Here is a 21,406-nt window from a genome sequence, read left to right as displayed (position 1 = left end):
AACGGCTCAATGTCCAAGTGAAGACCAGTGACGAGTGGTGGTCTTCAGGGGTCGGTACTGGGACCAGCTCCGTTTAACATCTTTGTCAGCAACATGGACAGTGGGATTGAGTGCACCCTCAGCAAGTTTGCCAACGACACCAAGCTGTGTGGTACGGTCGACATGCTGGAGGGACGGGATGCCGTCCAGAGGGACCTGGACAGGCTTGAGAGATGAGCCTGTGCGAACCTCATGAAGTTCAACAAGGCCAAGTGCAAGGTCCTGCACATGGGTTGGGGCAATCCCAAGCACAAATACAGGCTGGGCAGAGAATGGATTGAGAGCAGCCCCGAGGAGAAGGACTTGGGGTTGTTGGTTGATGAGAAGCTCAACATGACCTGGCAATGTGCCCTTGCAGCCCAGAGAGTCAACCGTATCCTGGGCTGCATCCAAAGAAGCATGGCCAGCAGGTCGAGGGAGGTGATTCTGCCCCTCTACTCTGCTCTGGTGAGACCCCACCTGCAGTACTGCATCCAGCTCTGGGGCCCCCAACATAAGAAAGACACAGACCTGTTGGAGCGAGTCCAGAGGAGAGCCACAAGAATGATCAGGGGGCTGGAGCACCTCTCCTATGAAGACAGGCTGAGAGTGTTGGGGTTGTTCAGCCTGGAGAAGAGAAGGCTCCGGGGAGACCTTATAGCAGCCTTCCAGTACCTGAAGGGGGCCTACAAGAAAGCTGGAGAGGGATTTTTTACAAGGGCATGTAGTGATAGGACAAGGGGTAATGGCTTTAAACTGAAAGAGGGTAGATTTAGATTAGATATAAGGCAGAAATTCTTCACTATGAGGGTGGTGAGGCACTGGCACAGGTTGCCCAGAGAGGTGGTGGATGCCCCCTCCCTGGAAGTGTTCAAGGCCAGGTTGGACGGGGCTCTGAGCAACCTGGGCTGGTGGCAGGGGGATTGGAGCTAGATGGTCTTTAAGGTCCCTTCCAACCCAATCCGTTCTATGATTCTATGATCACACAGCACTTGTTTCATATCTGCACGTTGAATTAGAGCCGTGATTTTTGTGTGCAGGAATCCTGGCAGTTCCTGGGACTTGAGTCTTCCTTCCCAGTCTGGTGAGGTGTTATATCTGGATGCAGCCCAGAATGGAGGTTGCCAGAGCCAAGATGAGAAAAAGGAATGACACTCATACCTCTCACAATTCCTCTAAGGAGCACCAGCTACCTACAGGTCCCTGCAGCTATTCTGCAGGATCAAGTAGTTAATCTGTTCAAGGAGTGAAGGAAAGTGACTGAGCGGAGAACTGAATGTGAAATTATAGAGATCTCCATGATGTTCAAATTTATTTTAAAGAGTATTAAAAATCAGGACACACCATTCTATTTCTCCATTCCTTCCTTCCCACGTCAAGGCCAGAGTATTTAATGTGAGCTAGAGTGGAAAGATGCTGGACTCCTACTTTGTGTTATCTTGTCATCTCCCTTGGGTAGTTAGAAGAAGTTTTTTTCTTTTAGTCTCTGCTCTTGTTAGAGCTGTTTCTTTTCTTCAGATTAACCGTGTTGAGCAGTACCAGGGGATTTTTTTTTTTTTTTTGAGTAGCTCCTGCCCAAACGTTTCAAAATCAAGCAAAAGTAATCACAACCTTTCTCTTCATTTGAAACCATAACATTTTTTTGACAAGAAGTGCCTTTAAAGGAATGCCTCTTAATTTACGGTGGGTTGCTTTGTATTTTGTTTCTGGAACCTATCGCATTACATTTCCTGTGCATTGAGTATGTATGTATTATGAGCTCTTAAAAACAAATATCCCAGAAGAAAGGAGTTCAGTAAATGAATAGAACATTCTTGGGTAGCCCAAGTGGCAGTTTAATAGCTCATCCATTGGGACTTTCAAATAATGTAATGATGATGGCCATATAAATATATGGATAGATAAATAACTTCAATGAGGAGCTTGTTATAACTCTGCATACCACATCTGAAATGAAATCAAACTCTGAAAGTGCTGCCTGATGTGAAGGTCCAATTTTTCCAGTGCCAACCCTGAAACTGTACCTAAAAATACACCAACTGTGTTTGTGTATACATATGTATACATAACGAAAACACACATTCACAAACACACACACATACATATGTTGTTTCTAGGTGGAATTTAGTGTTTCAGGACTGATCCTGATTGCACTGAACCACTAAAACTTCATAGACTATTGACATGACTGGATTTACAGCAGTGTATTTGAGATTAGGTCTTAGCCCTGGCTTTCTCTAAAAATAAATAGATAAATGGAATGGCATCTTAAGGTTGTCATGTTATATTGCCTGGGATATACACAACTTTTTCATTAGGTTCGCCTAATCACATAGCTTTGTAAATATCTACTTTGATGCCTGTCTGCCATAGCAGAGTCTGTAACCTTGGGTATGGATAACCTGAAGGTAAAGTTTTAAATCATTTTTGCTTGCAGCAATGAATTTCTCTGGAAAACTGATTTCTGATTATGGTGGACTGGGAAACTTGATGTTGATGGCCATGAATGATGGAGAGAAGCCATCTCAGACTGAACTATGGTGTGGACAGGAGAAACTAGACCACCAAATGAGGTGTAAATAAGATAATACAATTAATTTCATGACTCCAAAGATACCTATTTCTGGGAAGCTGCTGAGCTGTGGTGAAATAAGGTCTGGGTGCTCATATGAAACATAGCATCAGTATCCATCATAAGCCAGCAAAAATTCACTTTCTCTTAGCAGTGGGGAGAGGCTGGTATTGCAGTATAGCGGGAGGATGCTGAAGTGTTCTTGGTAAAAGTCAGCAACACAGTGATTGTTGAGTATTTTAATAATGCGACATCACAGAAGAGGCACAGCCCTTTATTTTGTTATGAGTTGGGTCTCTCTCATTAGGATTTCTCATTCCCCTTGGCTGGCTTTTCCTCGGCAGCATACCGTATATTGGTTGTATTTTCCACTTAAGGGCATTGTCTCCCATGCTAGGCTGAAGCAGCAGCTTTTAGTGGCAGTACTCAAAGTGATTCACATCAAGCCCCATGAAAATAAGGGACTTCTTTGATATTTTCACACAGGTGGATTAGGTTGATAAATGTTTGCTGTGCTGAAAAATAAGGTGACACTGCTCTGATCTTTTAGTTGAGTGAAATGGCAACAACCATTAAAAAAATCTTTCCTAGCTGAAGTAGAAAAATTCCATCCTGGGTCTTCTGGGGTTCAACCTGAGCATGGGGAGAGCATGGGGAGACCTGGTCTTTCACGTACACAAAGCATTAGAGAATTGTACGTATTCAATGTATAAACTCTATGGGTTGAAATGTTATTCACAGGACTCACATGATAGGTGCACAACAATTGAGTGGGCATATTCAGAAAAGGAACTGCCACATGTAGTTCTGTGGGGATTTGCCTGTTACTGGGGAATGCAGGTCCAGGAGGTGATATAATCTTACATTTTAATTTTCTTTTTAAAGGGTTTGCTTATTTTGTTGATATAATAGAAAAGAAAATAAGAAGGAAACAAGTTGAGGAGGGAAAGCTGCATGTGAAAATAAGTGTACTGAAAGATGAGTGCCTTGATAAATGATCAAATTGATTAATGTGTTAAGCAATGGGACATAGACTGTGGGATCAGGAAGTTAAGTGTTTTGTGTGAACGTTGTAACATCAGTGCAATAAACTGATTGTCGTTAGCACTTAGAAGTGCAATAGTCATTCAGTTATATTGGAAGTGATAACTAATATGAATTCATATTCCGAAACTTGCATGCAATTTATAAATCTCCTAGGGGATGCTGAAATCATGCTGGAAACTTAAATTAACCCCTGTCATTATCGACAACTTTTCCTATCCTTTTCCACTCTGTATTCTAGCTTGGAGAAAACTACGTTTTCAAGTAGCTTTTAAATGACAATGAGAACAATGTATGTGTGCAGTGGGTCTTTCAATAATTGCCTTTTAAAATTGATTTTTATGATTTTCACGAGTAGCAGCGAATGTACTCTGTAACAAAGAAGCTTATTCACACTGTCTCACTGCAAGCACCTGCCTAGTTTCCTCAGGCTCCTTTCCTCTCCTTTCAGTGGGAAGCAATAAGCAGGAGCCTGGCTCATATCTTCTGCAGCACCCTCCAGCAACCTTCAGCCGGTGTCTCCACTTACCTTGTCTCCACTTAACCTCCCAATTTAGATCCCTGAAGTGAGGCACTGGGGCTATTCCACAACAGGACTGTATGGAGGAACTCCAAGTCTTCCCCAAATGGCTGCTTATTAATTGCATGTGAATATTCACATTTATAGTGAGCCTTTTGAAATCAATGGAAAGGCTCTCACTGCTTTGAGGTGGCTGGAGTGGGACAGACTGGATCGAGACAGACTGCCGGCGATGGAGCCTTGTGCCTTATTTGTAGCCAAATTCTGCTTGTGGTTGCCAAATTGAAATGTGGTGCAAGCTCAAATTCACTCCATCTGAGCAAGGATGTGTTTACGCTCTTGCTGGTTGGGATGGCCTGTTGGCAGCAGGACAGGCAGTAGATTGGAAAGGGTCTTTACCCTTCTTAGGTTGGGGTGGCAGTAGTACACAGTGAATGGAACATTTGTTGGCCATGCAGAAAAAAATGTTCATCTGTGTCCTCATTTAGTGTATGTTACCCAGTGTATTTGGTGGAACATGGTGACCATAATTACAGATGCATTGTGGTATATATTCAAGAGTAAAGTCCAGTCCTATGGGCTATCTCAGCTGCGCTGTTTCCTAACCTGAGTCTTCACCTGGGAGCTTTATCGAGCAGTTTTATTTTCTTCATTGTATCTTGTCTGTTCTCATTGTATCTGGGTATGTGTATGCATATGTGTATGTGTATGCAATTGCATTTAATTAGCTAGAATTCTTCCTTAATTTTGCTTTTTCTGAAGGTATCTGTAATTAAAGTAATGGCTGGGTAGTGATTTTTATGTACTACTTGTTCTTGGTGGCTCAGATTTCATCAACTGTGTGATCTTTCTTAACTGTCCATAAAAGACCTGGTAACATTTGACTATCACGGTGCTACATACGTAATGAAAATCCTGTCTCCTTTCCAAGTATTGCAACTAAAAATGAGTTTTCTAATATGCTCTGAAAACAAACAAGTTTAGGCTTAGTTGGAGCTACTGGTAAATAAAAACAATGATTTCTGTATGTGGTTCATCCTCTTACATAAACTTAGGCAAATATGTGTGTCTGATTTTAGGTTTTTTTCAATATGATTATTATTATGGACTGTGTGCATGTGTGTAGGGTAGATGTGGTAGGGTCTCATAGAATTTTTTATGTTAAAAAAGTGTATAAACACACGTATATATATTTATGTATTATGTGCATGTATGTGCGCATGCATACATATTACACGCTCACACACATGTAAAAATATAATCCAAAACTGGTGCTTTTGTGTGTGTCTGTGTATATAGTGTTCTCCCTTTCTGTTTTGTTAAATATACAGTGACTAGTTATGGCATATATTTTATTTTTCATTAGAAATTTAATAAGTAGTTTTGACATGACACTTCACAGTACAGTTTTTATCTCTTGATCAACTGTTTCCTGTTTTCTTTCTCTGTCACAGGGTGAAAGAATGATGTGATGGAGGTGAATATGGGCCGCTGGTCAGGCTCACGGCCACCTCCGTCATGCCTTGCCCTTCTGATTGTCAAGTTCCTGGTGTCCGTTTGCCAGGTAGCTCATGGGACCGCCACACTTGGCTTTCACTTTACACATTCCACTTACAATGCTACGGTGTATGAGAATTCGGCAGCCAGGACCTATGTCAACAGTCAAACGAGGATGGGCATTACCTTGGCTGACCTTTCATGGGATATCAAGTACAGGATAGTGTCTGGCGATGACGAGGGCTTTTTTAAAGCAGAGGAAGTCATCATTGCTGACTTTTGCTTCCTAAGAATAAGGACTAAAGGTGGGAATTCTGCTATATTGAACAGAGAAATCCAGGACAACTATTTATTGATGGTGAAAGGGTCTGTCAGAGGAGAGGACTTGGAAGCGTGGACAAAAGTGAACATCCGGGTTTTGGATATGAATGATTTAAGACCTTTGTTTTCACCAACCACGTACTCTGTCACGATAGCGGAAAGCACTCCTTTAAGGACTAGCATTGCACAGGTGACCGCAACAGATGCGGATATTGGGTCCAATGGTGAATTTTATTATTACTTCAAAAACAAAGTTGATCTCTTCTCAGTTCATCCTACGAGTGGTGTTATCTCCTTAAGTGGCCGGTTAAACTATGATGAGAAAAACAGATACGATCTTGAGATTTTGGCTGTGGACCGTGGGATGAAGCTTTATGGAAACAATGGCGTAAGCAGCACTGCCAAGCTTTATGTTCACATTGAACGTATAAATGAACATGCCCCAATGATAAATGTAGTAACCCATATTCCCTCCCCATCAGACAAGGAGCCTACCTATGCAGTTGTTAACGTTGACGACCTAGATGAAGGAGCCAATGGAGAAATAGAATCTGTTTCTATTGTGGCTGGAGATCCGCTAGAACAGTTCTTTCTGACTAAAGAAGGTAAATGGATGAATGAGTACAAAATCAAAGAAAGAAAGCCTATTGATTGGGACAGCTTCCCGTATGGTTATAACCTGACTCTCCAAGCCAAGGACAAAGGATCTCCGCAGAAATTTTCTGCAGTCAAACTGGTCCACATTGCTAGTCCCAAGAAAGAAAGTATCCCCATGAAGTTTGAAAAGGAAGTATATGATGTTTCGATCAGTGAATTTTCACCTCCTGGTGTGGTGGTTGCGGTAGTTAAGCTGATGCCTGAGCCACAGGGTGTGGAATATAAAATATCTCCAAGTGAGGAAGCTGAGTATTTTAAGATCAATCCCAACACAGGCCTTATTACTACTGCTCGTCCTTTGAAAATCATTGAGAAGGACCTTTATGAATTAGAAGTATATACAAACAAAGGTGGTGATTTAAAAGCACAGGTTACTGTCAGGTTAGAAGATGCCAACGATCACACTCCGGAGTTCCAGCAGCCCTCCTACAGCTCGTTCGTCAACGAAAGCGTCCCTGTAGGGTCTAGCGTTTTGGCGGTTTCAGCAGTTGATAAAGATAGGGGAGAAAATGGATACATAACATACAGCATTGCCAGTCTGAACTCACTGCCATTTACAATAAACCAGTTTACAGGTGTCATCAGCACATCTGAAGAACTGGACTTTGAGTCTTCACCAGAAAGCTACAGGTTCATTGTGAGAGCTTCCGACTGGGGTTCTCCCTACCGCCATGAAAGCGAAGTGAATGTCACCATATACATAGGCAATGTCAATGATAACAAACCCCTCTTTGAAAAAGTGGCGTGTCAGGGAGTGATTTCATCTGATTTTCCCGTTGGTGGTCACATCACTGCTGTTTCTGCAATAGACATAGATGAGTTAGAGCTTGTGAAGTACAAAATAATCTCTGGAAATGAACTTGGCATTTTTTATTTAAATCCTGACTCTGGTGTCCTGCAGCTTAAAAAATCTCTAATTAATTCTGGCATAAAGAACAGCAATTTTGGCCTTAAGATAACGGCAACTGATGGAGAGAACTTTGCTGATGCTATGTTTGTTAATATTTCGGTAGTTCATGGGAAAGTGTCTTCAAAGACCTTTAGCTGTAGAGAAACTAGAGTTGCTCAGAAGCTAGCAGAAAAATTACTCAAAAAGGCAAAAGCAAATGTGAAGCTAAATTTGGAAGATGGTTTTCTTGATTTTTATTCGGTGAACAGGCAGGCACCACATTTTGACAAATCCTTCCCGACTGATGTAAAGGTTTCAGAGGATCTGCCAGTTGGTGCGACCATCCTGAGGATAAAAGCCTATGATGCAGACTCAGGCTTTAATGGGAGAGTAGTTTATACAATTTCTGACGGTAACGTAGATAGTTGTTTCAACATTGACATGGAGACGGGGGTACTTAATGTTCTTATGCCATTGGACCGTGAAAAAACAGAGCTCTATCTCCTTAATATTACAATTTATGATTTAGGTAATCCACAGAAATCTGCATGGAGACTGTTGACTGTCACTGTGGAGGATGCAAATGATAACATGCCTGTTTTTTTACAGGACAGTTACTCAGTTAATATTTTAGAAAGTACAAGTCTTGGTACAGAGATTATCCAGGTAGAAGCCAGAGATAAAGACCTAGGATCCAATGGTGAAGTGACTTACTCAGTACTGACAGACACCCAGCAATTTGCCATCAACGGTTCCACGGGAATGGTGTATGTGGCCGATCAACTAGACCGGGAATCAAAAGCAAACTATACACTGAAGATTGAGGCTAGGGACAAAGCAGAGAATGGCCATCAGCAGTTTTCCATTGTGCCTCTGAAGGTTTTTTTGGATGATGTCAATGATTGCTCTCCAGCCTTTATACCGTCCAGCTACAATGTGAAGGTCCTTGAGGACCTGCCAGTTGGCACTGTCATAGCTTGGTTGGAAACTCATGATCCAGATCTCGGCTTGGGAGGTCAAGTCCGTTACTCGCTGGTGAACGATTACAACGGGCGGTTTGAAATAGACAAAGCGAGTGGCGCCATCCGCTTGAACAAAGAGCTCGATTACGAGAAGCAGCAGTTCTACAACCTGACTGTGCGTGCAAAGGACAAGGGGCGACCGGTTTCTCTCTCTTCTGTTTCTTTTGTGGAAGTTGAAGTGGTGGATGTTAACGAAAATCTCTATACCCCCTATTTTCCTGACTTTGCCGTCATTGGATCTGTAAAGGAAAACTCCCGCATTGGTACAAGTGTTTTGCAAGTTGTTGCTCGAGATGAGGACTCTGGAAGGGATGGAGATATCCAGTATTCCATCAGGGATGGCAGCGGCCTGGGGAGATTCAGCATAGATGAAGAAACCGGTGAGTTTTGTTTCTAATTTCCTTTTCCATTCGTAGAGGTCTTTGCAAAAGCAAAGCTTAGGCGTAATTATTTTCTACCCTTAACAAGAAGTTCAGTTCTTCTTAACAGGCAAGATAAAATTATCAATAAGGATTTTCCAGGCACAGCAATGACATGATTTAATTACCTGGTTACATTCATCACTCTGTGGGTGTGAAATAATACACATTCCTTTTCAGCAGCTATGTGATGACTCCATTTAGAAAGCAGTGATAGTTACGGAATGACTTGCTTCCAGTCACTGTATTATCTGTTGATCGTTGTAAATTACTCGGGTCACCTCCACAGAGTCACAACGCTCATGACCTTGAATGCGGTGTTAAACCCAATGAAAGGAAATAAGGAGCATGAAACAGAATTATTTCATCCTAAAACCTATTTGTGGTCTTGTTCTTATTGTTGGTGGGAGTAATTTTTCATGGGAGTTAGCAGTCTGGAATGATATGCCATTCTGTATAATACGCTTTCTTGTAGCATGGTGTTCATCAGTGTTGGCATGCTTGCGTAAAGGTAGAAATACAGAGAAAGATGCTAACTGTAAACCAACTGTGTTAGCTTTCCCTTGGAGGCGCTAGTATATGAACATCGATGTTAGAAAACAGTACTAATAGAGTGAAGATTTTCAAGATGAACTTCACTACTGCATCACCCTATTGGAAAATGTGGAAAAGACTAAGTATAAAAGGCTATCTAGTAAAACACTTAACAAGCTGGCTCTTTAAATGTCTGATAGCTGTTGGGAGTAATGGTGCAGCTGTGGTGCTAGATGGTACTAGAAATTAGAAAATATTAGTCAGCAGTTTCAGAAATTATATTAACTATGTTAGGTCTGTGGGTTTACTGTGGTTTAAGCAGACTTTGTCTTTTTCTAAAGCTTTTAATTGAGAATGTGGTATTAAAACATAAGATTAAAATGTATGTTTTGGCAAAATCAAACTGTTTAATCAAATGTCAACTTTCTAAACTGAACATTATGAAAAACAGACGACATTACAAATGCTGTGCATCGCATCTGAGCATAAGCAGTGAAAAATATTTTTATTCTATTTGTGCTATAGTCTCTCTGCTGCAGCTGTGCACAGATGATACAGTCAAAACCTTGTGTTCAGAAACATCAAACTTGAGTGTCAAAAGTCAAGAGGGCGCCTACTCTAATTTCCAGAAACGTTAAGAGCTCACAAGCCTACAGTGCTAATAGCAGCTGAAGGCATCCGGATAACATTATTTAGGCGGTTGAACATGAATTTCAATTTTAAGCTCCTGCATTTGAAAAATTTGGCCTACCTGCTTATTCAGTAGCATCAATTTCAGCTAAATTGGTTCTTTATAAAGCAATGGGAGACTGGTCCAAATGCTGCAGTGTTGGTCTGAAAATCTCAAGATTCAATATTTATTGAACTGAAAGGTATTGTTAGAGTAAGTTAGTGCTTGTTGCTCATTAATAAATTAACCAGGGTTTTTACCCTGTGTCTAGACTAGTAGGGGCAATAGCCCATAATAAGTTAGGGTCCCCCATTCAGTAAAGCACAAATCATGTTTTGACATGAGTGGGAATTGTACTTAATATTCCACATTAAACATACTTTGTTTCTTTCCAGAATTGAAATCTAGCTGGGGGGGGACACCCCAGAAACCAACCCCCGAACTCTAAAAGTTGCATGTATTTGTCATTGTTTCACTCTTCCACAAGAATTTTAATGAAAATGAACCAACCCTGTCACTTGTCCTGTTTCACTAAAGAGTTCCAGAAGACACCTCATAATCCAGCAGATCAAAAGACTCTTCTGGATTCTTTTTCTATCTGTTTTCCACAACTGTTCAGTACAACTTAAACCTCCTTGAAACCATCTTGGGGAACGCTTGGGTGCACAGTTGCAGCCAGGGCGATGTGGAGAGCAGGGCTTGGGGGTTCAGGAGCTACTCTGAGTCATGCTGTTGTAACCTGAGTGCAGAATTTGACCTGCTGTGTCAAATAGGACACAACATTAATATTCTGCTGTTGAACTGGTGGCAACTTAAATGCTGCTGAATGATGAATCAGCTTTCTAGCTGTAGAAAAGAGCTCAAGCCACATATTGAATTAATTTACAAAGACATAGCTGTTTATTTACTTTCAGCGCAGTTAATTTGTCACTTTTAAACTGACTGACTCTACTGGCTTATTCACCATCTCTCCTGAAATTTGTGAAGGTAAGCAGGAGTGCGAAGTACAACAAATCAATAGTTTTGGCTGCTGCCTTAATGAAAAGAAGACTGCAGTATCCATTATAATCATTAGGATATAAACTGGGCCAAATTCATCCTGATATGTGAGCAGGCTGGACTCCAAGCAAGTCTGTGCTTTCAGCAAAATTCTGCTTGAGTGCATTATTTTTATTCTTCTGCAGTATTCCATCTTAATGCTGTCACCCCGTGTGTTGAGTGAGATGTGCCTGTGCTCCCCGAGGCACATCGATACCGAGGAGGGGAAACGGTGCAGGGATACCTGAGGAGGAGCTGGCCTGCATGGTGGATCCACACCATTCCAGGCTGCCGCACGCCTGTTGGCATGGTGGCTTTGTTCTTATTCCATTATAGATGTATACAGGTGCATATAGGTGCATCTAACTCCACTGAACTTGACCTGGCTTGTGGTGTGGGTGCCACAACAGGCTGTTCTCCATTCAGGTCTGAACAGTGGTTCATGGTCAGCAAGCTTGGGAGTCTCCTCCATATTGGCCAATATGGATCTCTCTGCGTAGGGTATACGTGCAAATCCTGGTGCTGTTGCAGTTTGATAAGAGATGTGCCATGGGGGTGAGCCTGGGATTTCCTTCCCACAGTGCTGCTCTTTGCCTTGTGTCGTAGAGAATTGGTTTTGAGGATTATCGTCGTTGTGTTACAGCATTCACTGTTAGATACTGTAGTTCATATGTGGTAGTAACCAGAAGCATAGCAAGCATTTGCCAGCTAGAAGTATTTGCTGAAGTGAAATTTTACATGTATTTGTTCCCACAGCCTTGTGAATCACTTCCATATTTATTTCAGTGGATTTACTTTCCTTTTCCGCAAGGCAGAGCCAGTACAAATTTGTAAATCAATAAAAACTCCTGAAGTAGAAGGCAGCAGTTCCTGACCTCCTCCAACTTCACCCCTGGTTTCCCACTAGTACCTTAACCAGCAGACTAAATTTCTCGTGGGTTTACAACTCAACTCATGTTTCATAGCTAAAAAACTGGTTTAAGACTTTCCTAGAGGTTAAAAAAAAAAAAAATGAACTTTTTTTTAATAGAGGACTCTTATTTGTTGATTCAAGCCTCAATGGAGATTGAGTTTGTCACCAGCCTAGGTGTATAGTTCAAACTCATTGATTTTTCTATCCTCATTGGCCTATTTATTGACTGTTGGTATACATGTCACAAGCTTGCCATTGAAGATCCCTGCACTGAGGGACACATAATGTGATCCTGCCATTTATGGATGCTCTTTTTTCTTCTGTCTCCTGTTCAGAACCGCTTCCTCTCATTCTCTTGGACTCCTGAGATGTAATCTATATGATGAAATATGGTTATCTGCAGCCAGAAATAGTCACTGCAGGCTTTCCTTATAGTCAACAGAGAGAAATGGGCAATTGAGAAACATGATTCATTTTACCCTAAAGTAAAAATATGAAATAAGTTGAATGAATCATGCTCTAAAAATGTCCATTTTTCTCTGAACTATGAAAGGTCCCTGCATGACTAGCTCAGAGGTAGAGGTCTACACTAAACACCTTGCTTTGGTCAGCTCTAACCCATCCCTGTTAACTGTAAACCAACTGTAAACAAGAATATATGCTGTCAGGTTCACATGCTAGATAATATGTGTAGACTCCTCTCTACCGGTTTGATGTTTTTAGCCTAATTTCAGGGAATTGTCTTTCAATATGAAGCCCGCACATAAATGTACTTGTAAAAATAAGAACTGGAAAGAAGGTTTTCAAGAGTATAAGAGATGAGAGTTGTGCAGCTAATATTTTACGATTTTTCATTTTCTCAGAAAACAGTGCTGGACAGGAGCATCCCACCTTCTTTTCCATCTATAAAAAGTCATCAAGATCTGATGCTTTGACCTTACTTGCGAATGTAGGTGGTTACCTTCCCTTTACGCAACTCGGGGGCTATGGAGAAGCTCGAGCCATTTCTTCATCTCTAGTACTGCTTCCCTCCTGGTGTGTTTCTCCAAACTCCTCGCCAGTCTGCTAATTGCAGTTCCTTAGAAGAGAATTGTGTAAAAACCCCTCTATATTTCCAGATTGTTGTAACACAAAATGAGCAGAGATCTGTTAAAGATTTTTGTGGGATGACAGTGTTCTCTGAGTTTTCATCCTAGTGATGGCTCTAATAGATATGACTAGTCTTCTGGAAATGGTCTCTGTCAGAGGTCCTCTACTGCCTTCATAAAACCCTGGATTTTCTCAGCTCTGGTATGTATACCCTCATAGTGCTGATACCACAACAAAATGGTGTATTTTTGCTGTCTCAGGAGCTGGTGGTGACTCCAGCAAATGCATATGGGTTTATGATATCACCTACCTTGGGTGACTAATTGCCAGTTAGCAGTACCTCTCTTCTGGCTGCTGTGGGGACTTGGACAACTAGCGAGACTTCCTGACTTCTCAAAAGGTTGAGTTAGATGAGATCAGTCCTAGCCTAAATGCTGACGTCTTCCTTCTCATTTTTTAATGATTTGTGGTTCAGCTAAACAGCATTTTTGACTCAAGCTCCACTTTTTAGTCTGGCATGTGTTTCTACTCTGTGCACAGTTGATATAACAGCCTGGCGCTTGAAGAGTTTCTATATTTACCCCTATGCTACCCGTGGATGTACTAGTAATAGTGAATGAACAAAATGAGTTCTAGAGGAGCAGAGAGACTAGACACACTCAGCATCTTCTGCTGCAGACTTCTGTAGGCTTGATCGGTGTTGGTGTGGCAGTGCCCTGGGATGCAAGGAATGACTAACTCCACTGCATAGGTGGGAAAACTGAAGCAATAAGTCTTTTTCTACTTCTAAGGAAAGCATTGAAACGTCTTCTTAAGTCCCACTGAAATTGAACACGGAGATAAAATAGTGGTATTACTGAAATGCTTAGGGGATGCTTAATGTTCTTGCAAAGCCCATAAGCATGGACTTAAGCGATGCTTTCAAAACTTACTAACCTCATTTCCTAAGGTTATTCAGGAGTCTGAGTGCCCTGATTTTCATTGGGGCTTTAAATTTAGGCATTAGCTGGCACTAATTTCCACCCCCGTAGAGGCCCTCTGATAAGAACACGAGCTGGAGATGACCCTGTTAACTTGTTACCTTTAGGTGTTTTCAGCCCTGAAATTCAATTGAATAAGCCAAGCCTGTCTTTCACGGTGCTGAAATCTTAAAGATACTATTAAATGGAGGTAGAGTGTGAATTATTACAGACTCCATGGATTTATTTATGGTGCCAAGGATAGCAGTCAGATCTTCTATTTTGATACCTTTTAAGGTACCCCATGAGTGATAGAAATTCCTGACAAACTGTGGCTGGAGTCTAAAAAGAAGCCAGTCTGTGTTGGAAAACCCTAATCATGTCTTCAAACGATTAATAATGGAAACTAGAAACACTAGATGATACAGTTTACAATAAAGCAGACCTGCCTGCACTGTTATATCTGTCTGGCAGAAGGGAATAAATTTATTGCTTCAGACTCTTTGCATCTTGTCACCGTCTTCTAAAATAGTTTTTGGTTGTTGTGTATGCAAGTTGAGGGATACTTTCACTTATTACAATTTGAGTGGTCTGATAAATATTTATGTGGGACCATTACTAGTATTTCCTTGAAACAAAATCAAGTAAAAATGAAAATGGTTTGTGATACGTGATTTTTTTTGCCCTTACTTGTTTAATTTTATGAAAGTATGTAGGAACTGGTGGGTAAATCTGGGGAGACTCACTTGTAGAACTGAATTCATTGTAGAGTTTTGAGGCATTAGTATGACATATGTTCTTCATTTTCCTGGTGACTGTAGGCAAATTTGATTGCCCAGAGCCACTAGTATTTCAGAGCCACTTAATTATCACAGGCTTCTAAAACCAGTTTTCAAAGAAACTTCAGGCCCTACAACAAGAGAAGTGCCAGTGGGTGTTGCTGGGAGGTGGCTCAGGAAAGGGGGATGCTCGTGGGGAAGGCACTTGCAGCCGCCACTTGGGACTGGAGATCATCGGTCCTCAGCCCGTCCGCGATGGCTCTCCTGAGCAGCCTCTCTGGGAAGGAGCATGCCAGACGGATCACAGAGCACGGTCCTGGCCAAAATCTGGTCTGTCGTCCTGTGTCTGTGTCAGCCATGAATAAAGCATTTGTGGGAACAGCTATCTGAGTCTGCAGTACTGTGTTGTTGTCGTTCTGTGAGTTATCTCTGGCAGCTTCTAATAGTGCAAGCTTTCCTTCATTTATGATTTCCAATTTTAGGAAAGTAATTGTTAACATTTTTCTTTTTCTTTAAAATTAGTTGTGGTGGAAAAACAAGTTTTTTTCATAAATTCTGTGTCTGTGTGCTTATAATTTCCCTGTCATTTGTAGCTGTAAATTAGTAAAGGAACAAGGCTTGTCTTGGTTTCACTGGAGTGAATTTGTTGAAGTTTTTATTTCATAATATGAACCCTAAAACAATGCATCAGCTTACGAAAATATTTACTTTAAAGGGCCCTAAGTATCCTGACATACTTTGAAAGTTTCCTAAGTGAGGCCAGTCGTGCAGAATTGTTCCGTTCAAGCTGTTCAGCTCTCTTGGCTTTGTACCTCATAAAACAGCTCATGATGTACAAATTTTATAGCTAGCTGTAATTTGCATGTTTTCCCTTCTTTGGAAAATGTTTAGAGAATCCCTTTATTATTCAGGATGCTCCTGACGATAGGACATTTCGTCTCAATCTCCAAGTAATTTATTTATTAATAAAGAAATGTGCAGTTTGTATTTCTTCCTAGCTGTCACCTTTATCACCCTTGAGATCTGTTTCCAAGAGTAGTCCGTACTATCGCGTGTTCTGTTATTCTCTCCCTTAGCATGTAAACCCAGAAGTGACCCCTATGTTATGCTGTGCATCACGGTCCATTAAATTATACACAAGTGCTTCTGCCGAAAGCTTATGCCCAAAGTGCCACCAATGGGACCAAGCCTCAAGGTAGCCAGTTAAGTGAGACTGGAGGGAAATTGACTTACAGTGTCTGGTGTTCAGTCTGAGCATCCGAGCACCAGCTTTATCCTGGTATCACTTCAGACCATGATCTGCCTTCCCATTTGAGCAATTCATGGTATTTCAGAGGAAACTGGAGAAAAATCCATTTTTGCTCTTCCAAGGCACCGATGGAAGCCCAGGGGCATTGAGAAGTGATGTTGTTAATGCAAAGCATTATGCAAGTTTATGAGCATGTGGAGGGCAATACGAGCAGTCCTGTCCTCCTGGGACGTACAGAGGAGGATGTTTCAACAGTGTCTAAGATTACGTGGAGCCACTTTGGTGTACTGCCTAATCCCTTCCTGAAACTAGTCCAAGAGAGAGGGAATGTCCAGTGGCTGATAAAATCGAGGACACATCCTGCTGTCTGACCCTTGAAGCAGGTTGTGTGGCTTTTTAGGGAGCAGTAGAACTAGACAGAGTTAATCAGGAATTTGCGGGGCTTGTTTGGAGCAGGGACAGGTGGTAACACCGGACTGATCAAAAATATAAGTCCATGTATCTCTTCCCCTGCTTCAGTACATAGACAGGCTCCAGGATTTACCTTGGAAGCTGGATTAAAGGGTGCTTTTTACAAAGCTGTTTGCAGTTCAAGGACTACAAGTAATGGCGAATCAGGCACTTGCTTGGAAAGCTCTTCCAATCTTTCATTGCTCTCATTGCTAAAAAACTGTGTCATATTTTAAGGCTGTTTGGCTGATTTCAGTGTTCAAGTCCTCGAACTTGTTAGGTCTTTGCCAGCAAGGTAAAAATAAAACAAAATAAAAAAATCCTTCCACTGTCAAATCTCTCTCTATTCATACATATGTGCTTACCTGACAATAGATGTTTGCAGATGAGCTATAGCTCATGGAACAGATTCTTTTAATCTGTAGTCTGCTGTTTAATGTAAACATCTTTATTACACTTATGGTGTCTTATTAGCATTGAAGTGTTGCCAATAAGAAATAACTGAGAGAAAGCCAAACTGAGTGTATGTGGGGAGGGAGTTTTCATTGCAGTTGGTTTGCATTAGGTGTTCGCACTAATACTTTTTTGTGTTTCTCAGAGTTAAGTTGTCCACTGGCATCGACCTGATCATTTTGTCTGTGCCTAACAAAAAAAGGGGTAAATCCATTCTGTTGTGGTTAGGAGTTGTCACATCTTTCTCTTTTTCTGCGAATGTTTTGAGGATAGCTCTGCAGGCTCTGTGCCTCCAGTGTTTTGCAGATCGTGGGGCAGTGACATGGGGTGGGAAGCTGCATGATCTCTCACTGCCGGCTGGGCCCTGGGCTACCCTCCCTGGCATTGTAATTAGGTGACATGGGGATTAACTTGGACACGTAACATGGGGCAGTGTTCATCTCATATGGCTTTGCTCCCCTGGTTAAATGTCTCACGTAGGTTGGACATGAATGTGTTGCTCAGCTATGGTGAGGTGAGTCCTACGCCAGGTGGTGAAAGGTGGTTGTGTGAGTCCTGCTGGTGGTACCTGCCCTCTGCTCAGGCAAGTCCTGCTGCAGTGTACTGTGGGAGCAGGAAGTGTGTGAAGATGTAGGACTGTGCTTGGCTTCCCTCATGCTCTCTGCATCAGAGGAATGGGAAAGGAAATGGGGAGTGTGGGTCTGCAGAGAGCTGTGGTACCCTCCAGTGCATCCCCCATCTAAATGACTGGGAACATCAGGACATGCTGTGGAGCCTACCTGCCCTTCCGGTTAGACACACATGGATTTTTGCTCTTGGATGTCTGTACCATGTCCTGAAGAGAGTAATCAAACAATATCTTTATAGCCAGTACACCTCAACTTTGCAGCTGCTCCCCACTGGTGACAGTCTGGTTACCACAACCCTGCCTCAAGAGAGGGGCAGCCTGAATCATAGAATCATAGAATCATTTAGGTTGGAAAAGACCTTTAAGATCACCGAGTCCAACCATTAACCTAACGCTGCCAAGTCCACTACTAAACCACGTCCCTAAGTGCCACATCTACACATCCTTTAAATACCTCCAGGGATGGGGACTCAACCACTTCCCTGGGCAGCCTGTTCCAAGGCTTGGTAACCCTTTTGCTGCAGAAATTTTTCCTCACATCCAATCTAAACCTCCCCTGGCACAACTTGAGGCCATTTCCTCTCATCCTCTCGCTAGTTACTTGGGAGAAGAGACCGACACCCACCTCGCTACAACCTCCTTTCAGGGAGCTGTAGAGAGCGATGAGGTCTCCCCTCAGCCTCCTTTTCTCCAGGCTAAACAGTCCCAGTTCCCTCAGCCGCTCCTCATAAGACTTGTTCTCCAGACCCCTCACCAGCCTCGTTGCCCTTCTCTGGACACGCTCCAGCACCTCAACGTCCTTCTTGGAGTGAGGGGCCCAAAACTGAACACAGGATTCGAGGTGCGGCCTCACCAGGGCCGAGTACAGGGGCACGATCACTTCCCTACTCCTGCTGGCCACACTAGTTCTGATCCAGGCCAGGATGCCATTGGCCTTCTTGGCCGCCTGGGCACCCTGATGGCTCATGTTCAGCTGGCTGTCAAACACCATTTCCAGGTTCTTTTCTGCCGGGCAGCTTTCCAGCCACTCTTCCCCAAGCCTGTAGCGTTGCATGGGGTTGTTGTGACCCAAGTGCAGGACGCGGCACTTAGCCTAGAAGCTTCTACTCTTAGGAAATGCTTTTCAGTTACTTTGATGATATTTTCATCTTGGAGTTGAGCAAAATGTGCTTACTGTACGGGTATGAGTGATGATTCCCCAAGGTGGTGGACCTGAGAGGTGTGCAGCTCTGGGGCTAAGGAGGTGCAGAGATTTGGGTCTGGCTCAAGCTAGGTGGCTGCTTTTGCCATTGAAAATCAGTTTTTAGTTATAAACCTGAGCTCGTGGCCATTAGCACTGATGAATAATCGCTCTAGTGACTATAAGGAATGAAATTAAACTTTCCTGCTTTAATTTATGTCAGGACTAATTATGAAGAACTGTTTACATTGGCCTGAGAGTAATCTGATTGTATGTGGTTTCAACAGCTCTCTCCTTCCACAATGTGACGGCTAGATCTGCCCATCTTTCACAATTGAAGCCTTTGGTTTTTCAGTTTTACTAAAATTTGCATAGCAAATTCATTTCTGATTTTAGATCATTGCAGCCTATAATGAATTATATACATAATTATTTGGGGATTTTTCCTCTTACTTTGTTTGAAAGTTTTACTGAGAATTTGTTTTCTGGAAATGTAACTTTACACATAGGTCGTAAAAATAGTTTTGCTTCTCACCACTGGTTCAGTTTATAAGGTAAAGATTTTGCAAAAAGAAAAAAACAAACCCTAACAGTTAAATTTTTAATAACTTTTTTCCCCAAAAGCTTTATTTTTATGAGAGAATAACTATGGGATTTAATTAAATTTGCGAGAATACTTCACAATCCCAGAGCACCTTTCATCTAAAGTACACAAATTATTTTTCACATTTTAATGAAGGAAGCTCTTTGATGTACAACGTTTATGTAGTTTTGCATTTTACTGAAAGGGTGTAAGAGGTGTAGATAAGTTAATAGTTTGATTCTTTTTCTTTGGGGGGGGAATGACAATGTAGTAATTAATTAAAAACAGTGGGAACTTGAGGTGTTCAGCACCTCTGTGATGAAGCTGTACTTGGCCATAGCATACAGTGGTGGATGGCACAGATTTTTCTGACTCCCAGCATGTCTTTCCATGCAAGACCACCCTTCTTACACTATACAGGGTCTTGGAACTGGTTTTAAAAGGACTGGATTTTATTGTTTCTTCTTGAGATGGTCTTTAAGAATGAATTGGTTGGTGCTGCACTACTTCTATTGGCTATATTAGGTGGGTTACTGCTTAATTATCATTAAGCAGTAACTCTTAGGTGATGGCAGATCGCAGTCCAAGCCATCGTCAGTCATTAACGCAGCTTCCTCTGAGACGATAACCTTATATTTTGCCACTGGGGGGAGAGCACTGGATAGTGGCAAGCACCAGCAGCGTGACCCGATCCAGGGATAGCTGGAGTCCTGGGCTGCCCGTGGCAGCTCTCAGGGCTGCTGGCAGCCGGAGGGGGACGGAGCGAAACCTCAGCGGGACTTTGGGGCTGATTCTTCTGGGCGGTGCTGGGTGCTCTGAGCAGCTGCGCGTCCTACCCAGGGATGGGGCAGCCTCCCTCGCTTTAACCTTTCCCAGCACCGCTCTTCAGAGACACCCGCCTCATCCTTCTCCTTTAGGAAATCCTAAATACAGCAGATTCAGCCCACGTGAGCTACTTCCATTAGAAGCCTCACAAACTTTTAACGTGTGATTTTTCCTCCCACAGTACCAGGGATGGGGAAGTGTGTTCTGTGCCTTCGGTACCTACATGCAGAGCAAATTAATGGTGTGTCTTCATCTCCGCGATGAGCATTTACACCAGCTATTTGCTGATGCGATGAGGTGCTTTTTGCAAGCATGTGGCTCCCTGGCATCCTAGTGTGGCTCTACCTTTAATGAGATATCTTCCTTTTATGAACATGTATTTCAGTGTGGGCAGCAAGCTGCTTCTGAGGTGCAAAGCGTCCTTCTGGAGAAAGGCAAAATAATCAAAAAGGAAGACTGTGCCTATGGTGACATTTGGAGAGGAGATGAGGACTGTTTATGAGGCAGGAACAGGACTGGCATTTAGCTGTGCTGGCTAAAGGGTAAATGGCAAAATCTGTTTAATAAAAATGTGACCTAATGAATTTAGGACTGCTGACTCTAGAGTTCGGCCCCCCATCAATTTATTGTCAAAACCCTTTTCTGCTTCCCTCTAAAGGTGGAAGGTAATATCTAAATTATATCTGAATTACCTGAACTATAAAGATGGAATTTGTTGATGCTGGAAGTGGAAAAAAAACATTCTACTGGTGGCTGGTTGTAGCCATTGCTGTGATGCAAAGTTCTGTACTCCTGTATTGTTAGGAGTGCACAAGGGTTCGTGTTGTCTTCGAGTAAACATACCATTGTTTGAAACTTTTTGCATATGTTCCTAATCTTTCCTAAGGATTTCCTTTAAATGCTTAATCTTTCATAATGAACATTAATCTGTCACTGGCAAAGATAAAATCCAGCTAATTCTCAGAAAATCTGTTTCTCTTTCTCTGTACCCACAAATTAAAACTCCTCTGATACCAGCTGGAAGCTCTGTCTAGACAATGAATGTGGTCAGAAATAACCATGTGGTCACAGGGAGGGTAACCGTGCTGCTTTACACT

General features: G+C 42.2%; 1 protein-coding gene across 5 annotated transcripts in view; it reads left to right on the top strand.

The window, feature by feature from the left end:
• The first annotated feature begins 5,625 nt into the window (after positions 1 to 5,625).
• The window catches only part of FAT3 (FAT atypical cadherin 3), a 346,417-nt gene continuing 330,636 nt past the window's right edge, over positions 5,626 to 21,406 (top strand). For all 5 annotated transcript variants that reach the window (XM_076328324.1, XM_076328326.1, XM_076328323.1 and 2 more), the window contains exon 1: positions 5,626 to 8,920. In XM_076328324.1, the coding sequence (XP_076184439.1) occupies positions 5,626 to 8,920 (3,295 nt within the window). The remainder of the gene's footprint in view (positions 8,921 to 21,406) is intronic.

The sequence above is a fragment of the Aptenodytes patagonicus genome, chromosome 1 (assembly GCF_965638725.1).
Source record: "Aptenodytes patagonicus chromosome 1, bAptPat1.pri.cur, whole genome shotgun sequence".
NCBI classification, from domain to species: domain Eukaryota; kingdom Metazoa; phylum Chordata; class Aves; order Sphenisciformes; family Spheniscidae; genus Aptenodytes; species Aptenodytes patagonicus.
Note: the sequence above shows the minus strand (reverse complement) of the source record. Positions and strands in the feature narration are given on the sequence as shown.